The sequence below is a fragment of the Sinocyclocheilus rhinocerous genome, unplaced genomic scaffold (genome assembly GCF_001515625.1).
Source record: "Sinocyclocheilus rhinocerous isolate Xijiao unplaced genomic scaffold, SAMN03320098_v1.1 scaffold292, whole genome shotgun sequence".
Lineage (NCBI taxonomy): Eukaryota > Metazoa > Chordata > Actinopteri > Cypriniformes > Cyprinidae > Sinocyclocheilus > Sinocyclocheilus rhinocerous.
Genome location: NW_015641024.1, coordinates 417,914 through 425,033, shown reverse-complemented (window position 1 = coordinate 425,033; position 7,120 = coordinate 417,914). Strand labels below are relative to the sequence as shown.

At 35.3% G+C, this 7,120-nt stretch overlaps 1 protein-coding gene across 2 annotated transcripts in view; it reads left to right on the top strand.

Moving 5' to 3' along the window:
* Positions 1 to 3,134: 3,134 nt before the first annotated feature.
* The window catches only part of LOC107754037 (E3 ubiquitin-protein ligase MGRN1-like), a 16,024-nt gene continuing 12,038 nt past the window's right edge, over positions 3,135 to 7,120 (top strand). For both annotated transcript variants that reach the window (XM_016570350.1, XM_016570351.1), the window contains exons 1-6: positions 3,135 to 3,694; positions 4,016 to 4,134; positions 4,340 to 4,428; positions 4,579 to 4,725; positions 6,398 to 6,515; positions 6,721 to 6,787. In XM_016570350.1, the coding sequence (XP_016425836.1) occupies positions 3,607 to 3,694; positions 4,016 to 4,134; positions 4,340 to 4,428; positions 4,579 to 4,725; positions 6,398 to 6,515; positions 6,721 to 6,787 (628 nt within the window). In that variant the 5' untranslated portion in view covers positions 3,135 to 3,606. The remainder of the gene's footprint in view (positions 3,695 to 4,015; positions 4,135 to 4,339; positions 4,429 to 4,578; positions 4,726 to 6,397; positions 6,516 to 6,720; positions 6,788 to 7,120) is intronic.

Sequence of the window (7,120 nt, the reverse complement as noted above, 5' to 3'; positions counted from 1 at the left end):
ATATATATATACAGAGCTCATACAGCTTTCAAAACGTGGGTATAAATAGGCTAAATAAATAAACAATTACACTTGCAAGAGTTATATTTGAAGAAAGCACATACTTTGTGCTCAGAATGCAATAAAATGCAATAAGCCTAGTTTAAAATAGCAAAATCCATGTTCAAAAAGCATAAACATAAAATAACATTTAAAAAGTTAAAGTTGTAATTATTCACAGTTTGTGAAAATGGAAACATTAAATACAACTAGAACATGTTAAACATATTTGTTAGATACAGTTTTATTTACCATTCATTCTCATATTTATTTTGTTTTTATTTTTGTAATGTGTTTTGTTTTGTGTAAAGTCATGTTATAATATAATTTAAATTTATGCATTTAGCAGACGCAAAGCGACTTACAGTGCATTCAGGCTATACATTTTTTTACCAGTACGTGTGTTTCCTGGGAATCGAACCCACGACCTTTTGCGCTGTTAACGCAATGCTCTATCACTGAGCCACAGGAACACTATAAAGCTGTTTTGATGTCTTTGCTTTTTGAAATGCTTACTATTTACTGTTTTTCGTAGTGTGATTTTTGGTGAATTGTATTACAACCAGTTAGGGTCAGACATCATAATAATTATTATGAATAATAATAATAATAATAATAATAATAGTATATGGAACCCGCAACATACAAAATGTATTGTCCCCGTTTTTTTATTGATAGACAATAACAAGTGTGATTTCAGTTATATTTTGACCACTGAACAAGGAAATATCCCTCCATTTCATAAATAAGGTCATTTTACTCTAACTATAAGCAATGCATCACTGCTGCCAATCATTGTGGATTTTTATATATTTTATACCTATATTTATAGATATTACAGATCTTTTCGGTTATCAACAATATATTATTGTCTAGTATCAGTGAGATGACAAATGAAGCTTGTGTTCTCTTGACTAGATGAAAACAGACTTCTCATGGTCAGCTCAGCCAATCGCAGAAGCTTGTGCTCTTTTGATTGGACGAGCATACGCGTCTCGTGACGAGCTCAGCCAATCACGTGGTGATATGCTACAACCCTCCCGGGGTCGCCTCGTAACAACGATTTCCTGGCTTACAGAGGAGAGGGGAGGGAGCAGCTTCTGGTTTGGCGGGTTAGCATCAACTATGCTGAGACTGGAGAGGATGGATGCAGGTAGTATGGATGATGAAGATGATTCTTCAATAATTGATAGTGAGGGATGGTCTCAGGTACCAGATGCATCAAACAAACGAAAAAATAGAGAATCTGAGATGGAGCAATGTGGAAGAGTGGGAAAAATGTTAATTATATTGTACATAAAATTCAGGAAGCAATAGAGGGCGTAGAGAAATGGTCAGTGGAATGGGGATTCAGATTCTCTATATCCAAAACGTGTTGTCAGTTTTTTACAAAAAAAAGGATCGCAGAAAATATTAAACTTTATTTATATAAACAACCATTAGAAAGGGTAACAAAATTTAAATATTTAGGTCTGTGGTTTGATTCTAAATTAACATGGAAAATCCATATTGACTACATTGAAAAGAAATGTAGTAAAGTACTAAATCTAATGAGATGTATAGTAGGCCAAGAATGGGGGGCAAATAAACAATCAATGAGCACCTTATACTGTGCACTTCTACGATCTGTTTTAGATTATGGGTGTATTATATATGGATCTGCCTCAATCAGTATGCTTAAAAAGTTAGATCTTATTCAAGCACGAGCTTTGAGATGTATTACAGGTGCAATTAAAACAACTCCAATCTCAGCAATGCAAGTTGAAACAGGAGAGTCCCCATTAGAAATAAGACGTAAAAAATTATCTGTTGCTTACTGGATCAATTTACAAGGGCATAATTCAGATCATCCTACAAAATCAATATTAGAGGGGAGTTGGGAGACAATGAACTTAACAGGAACAGGGTTTGCATGGGAAGTAAAGGATTGGGCTGCAAAAATGTCACTAAATAATATTACATTTTCACCAACAGTTACAATTTCCCCAATACCTCCTTGGTTTTTCAGTCAACCTAAAGTTGATTTTCAAATTCATGAATATATTCAAAAAGGACAGATTGACATTGATATCAAAGCCCATTCAACAGAATATATCAGAAAAGTTTATTATGCATTTCTGCCAATATACACTGATGGCTCAAGAAACCCAGAAATAGGTCGTACTGGATCTGCATTCTATGTTCCAGAATTTAAAATCGGAAAATATGGAAGGTTAACGGATGGGACATCAGTATACACAGCCGAAATGGTGGCAATTCAAATGGCACTTAGTTGGGTAGAAGAAGTGATGCCAAATAAGGTAGTGATTTGTTCAGATTCAATGGCATCACTTACCAGTCTTCAAACTTTTCAAACTGTTAGATATGATATCTTTATAGAAATAATGAATATATTGTATAGATTAAGAAATGCTGGAATAATAGTTAATTTTGTTTGGGTTCCAGCGCATGTTGATATACCAGGAAATGAAAAAGCTGATAAAATGGCTAAAGAGTCACTTAATCTGCATACTCCTACTATTTCAGTTTCACTAAGCAGGATGGAGGGGAAAAGTATAATTAAAGAAGCTTGCAATTGGAAATGGCAAGGGAATTGGAATGACTGTAAAACAGGAAGACATTTTTATAATATACAAAACAGGGTAAGTCAAAGCAAAATGATACTGAACTTAAGTAGAGAAGATCAGGTCATTTTAACAAGACTAAGGATGGGTCATACAAAACTTAATTCTACACTTCATATAATAGGGAAACACAGTACTGGATTATGTGAAACATGCCAAGTAAAGGAAACAGTTGATCATGTGTTGTTACTCTGTCCTAGGTATGAACAGGAAAGGAATGAACTACAAAGAGAATTACAGAACTTAGGATGTAATGAATTTTCAATTTGCAACATATTAAACACAAAACAAGGATGTGGTAAAATAATAAAGACAATTTTAAAATTCATTAGGAATAGTGGACTTAAGAATAGCATATAGAATTCATAATATATGCCTAGACTGAAATCACTTGCACAGGAGGCACAGGAGGTGGCGGTATGCACCTTAAAAGCTGGTATGCGACCCGCCAATAAATCCACAGAAGAAGAAGAAGAACAACGATTTCCTTGTGTTGTGTTTACGAAAAAAACGGCAATTATTATTTGGGGAAAACACCACGGACAAAATTATCTGCAGGTCTTTTGTCTTCCTTTTTATAATTTACTTTAGTGTGTTTAATATGCCTGTTCACCTCTTGTTTTATTGAGTACCAGTTCGTGACTAGCTAGGTGCTGGCGGGCTTGCTAGTCAGTTAGTTAGCCAGTGTGTCGAGACTGATCCGGCTGACTGAACTGAACATTACATAAACGACTGTACGAGACACATCTGATCCGACTCAGAAGAAAAGAAATGCCGATCAAACACATGTCATGTTAATTTGAACACTTTTTCGTTTCGGAGCTGTTGCTGTTTTTACGCGGCTAAGGTTAGCTAGTTAGCTTACTTAACCAGCCGTGTTGCTGTTTTGTATACATATAATAACCGCTAAGTTAGTTTGTTCTGATCGGACTGTGCTGGAGAAATGGGTTCAATTCTTAGTCGAAGAATCGCTGGTGTTGAGGACATCGACATCCAGGCCAATTCTGCATACAGATATCCTCCAAAATCAGGTAAGATGGACTGTTGTGATAGAAGGCGACGTTTATGTGCTCTTGCCTTCTAGTTGATAACACTTATCATCTCTAATAGACTGATTCTTTGAGCTCAGATAAGCTCCCATTTTAAACATTTATCTAATAAGGTCATACTGTCAACGAACTGATTAAATGATGTAGTTAAAATCCATATGAAACCGGATTAGTATGTACAAAGTTTAATACCAGTGTAAACGATGGCAAAATGACAAAGAATGCCTTCACTGATGGTGTTACTCTGTTTATACATTTTGTTAGAGGTGTCAGATTGGATAATGGCTATTTTCTTTCCCCAAGGAAACTATTTTGCCAGCCATTTTTTCATGGGAGGAGAGAAGTTTGACACTCCTCATCCAGAGGGTTTCCTTTTTGGAGAGAACATGGATCTCAACTTTCTTGGTAACCGCCCAGTGCAGGTACAGCTGAATTTTGAATGCCTTGTGATTGTGTTGTTAGCTTTGAGACTTGGTTTTGTGATGTTTCCACTGTTGTTGTCTCTTTTTGATGAACTCTTGTGTTGGCTTTAGATAAAAGCATTTGATAAATAAAAATCTGAATAAAATATTAATATTAAATTTTCCTTTATTTTATTATTTTTTTCACGTGCGGTACCTGCCACAGTTTCCCTATGTTACTCCGGCACCCCATGAGCCAGTCAAGACATTGAGAAGTCTTGTCAACATCAGAAAAGACTCATTACGATTGGTCAGGTACTGATTCAGGATTACTATATAAAATATAAACATTCATATCCTGAGAACAAATGATCTCTGTGCTGCATGTAGTCACTTTTGTTCTGTTATTGATGTATTTGCTTTTAAGTAATTTTGCATTTTCAATGTCAATTTGTGTGATTATAGGTATAAAGATGACGCTGATACTCCTACTGATGAAGGATCAAAACCAAGGGCCTTATATGGAGTGGAGTTCACCTTTGACTCTGATGCACGAGTGGCCATCACTATCTACTGCCAGGCTTTTGAGGAGTTCTCCAATGGGATGGCATTGTAAGGACAGTTACATGTTTAATGTTGTTTGAACAGGTATACATTTAATGTCACTACAAAATGAAAGTAGCAACAGATCTTTTTTTCATATTGTGACGTACGTCTGAGTGAAACCCATTATGGACAAAGAAAACATGTAGGGTGTGAACTTGGTTCTATGCATTGATTGTCGATTGGATTTTGAGATGTGGGCGTTGCTGTCAAAAGTGGAGGCAGATGAACTTGAGCTTGCAGGGGTGGATTTAAGTAGGAATGTAACACTGCACCCCAAGCCTGTTGAAAATCGATACAAATATGTGATGATTCAAATCGGTTGAGATGTTAAACGAATCTCGATACAGTTGGGGGTGGGAGTTGATATGAATGTATCTCTGAGGTCTTCAGAAAAGTTTAGATGGTATTTTCTTTTCATCTTGTGTCTGTATAATGCATATTAAAGTAGTGTTTATAAGCGCAGCACATCGGTAACCAAGGAAACGCTGCATCGCTGCTTTTCCATAAAAGCGCCACCTGCTGTCAGAGTGAATTTGCGTTTCATTCAGCCCATCTGCTGTTTTTGCTTCATCTAGACATGTAGTAAAGTTTCACAAAACTACAGTCAGACCATTCTGTTTTTGCTTCAGATTTCTTCAAATCTACATAACATGTATGCAGCATCTTTCTCTGGTTTCATGATTAAAATACAGTGGTTGCCTCTAATTTTAAATGGAAAGAGCACAGGCAAAGCCATAGTTTCTTTATATGCAGAGATTTCTTTTATTTGTATTATTCATTAATTTTACAAGAAATGTGCAGCATTTTGTCCAAGCAATACAAAAGGACACCTTTTCATTCATAATTTGTCTTAAATTTCATTGTTAAAAAAAAAAGTGAGACAATCGTTTTGTGAAATCAGTATCGTGAATCGTATCACATCGTTACAATCCCTAGATTTAAGTGCACTAAATGATTGGAGACGTCATCTGGTGACGTCATAGGTCACCAGAGAGAATTCGTTTTCTACTGGAATCAGTTCTACTGGTCCAATTATGAGTATGACATTTTAATTAAACATTACAAGGTCAAAAACTAAAAAACAAAACAAAAAACATATGCATGGATGAATGGTTCACAATAAGATCTATAATATGCATTTAGAAAATAGACTTCAAATGTGACAAAGTCCCCATTATCCATGTTAAATCAGTGTTGTCATATTCAGTAACAATATGTTTACAACCATTTATTGATACCATTACAATTTATTATCAATGTTAAAGTGATTATGTAATATTAAAGCTCATATCATGTTATTTGTTTGTAATTGTCTGTTATATAATGGTGGGGATCTAAAACAAACAATCATTTGTGAACATGGAAATATTCTGGGTCTTTTAGCAATTAGTTTGTAGTGTAAGAATAGCAGTTTATAAAGCGATTACATAAGTCTTTTGAGTAACTCTTTTGTGCAATTGTTTTCGTTTTACTTTGAAAGTTCATTGTTAAAGCTATGCATATGCAAAAGCTTAGTAATTGCAATCAGTCACTAGAGCACACTGAGCCACAGAGAAAATACATTTACATATGAAAAAGTTCTGTAAATGCAATGATTATCATCTGAACTAACTGAATGGCATTATATAAACATGTGGTTATGATATCTTTGCACTAACAATATATTTGTCTTATTAAGATACAGCCCGAAAACCCCTGCATTAGTCTCTGAAACTGTATATTACAAAAGAGGGGTTAGCCAGCAGTTTACGCTGCCATCCTTCAAGATCGATTTCTCTGAATGGAATGAAGAAGATGTAAGTACCTTGAGTCTAGTTCAGTGCTGTCACTCTCCTCTGATGGTCAAATCCATACTGGCTTCTAAGATATTAATTTGACCTTTAGCATTAATTAGTTTGCACATAATGAAGGGCAAGATCAAGCAAATCCAATCAAATGAAAATGTCCTGACATTGGAAAATTTAAATTATTTGACTTGATGCATTTCTCTTCTTTTTTTAGCTCAACTTTGATTTGGACAGAGGTGTTTTTCCCATGGTGATTCAGGCTGTGGTTGATGAAGGAGATGGTATGTTTTCAGGACTTCATTATAGTAGAAGAGTATAAAAGATTAAAGGGGTCATATGATGCTGCTAAAAAGAACATTATTTTGTGTATTTGGTGTAATGAAATGTGTTTATGCGGTTTAAGGTTAAAAAAACACATTATTTTCCACATACTGTACATTATTGTTTCTCCTCTATGCCCCGCCTTTCTGAAACGCGTCGATTTTTACAAAACTAATCGGTCTGAAAAGCGAGGTGTGCTCTGATTGACCAGCTATCCAGTGCGTTGTGATTGGCCAAATTCCTCAAGCGTGTGACGGAAATGTTACGCCCCTCACCATACTGTGATGATGCCT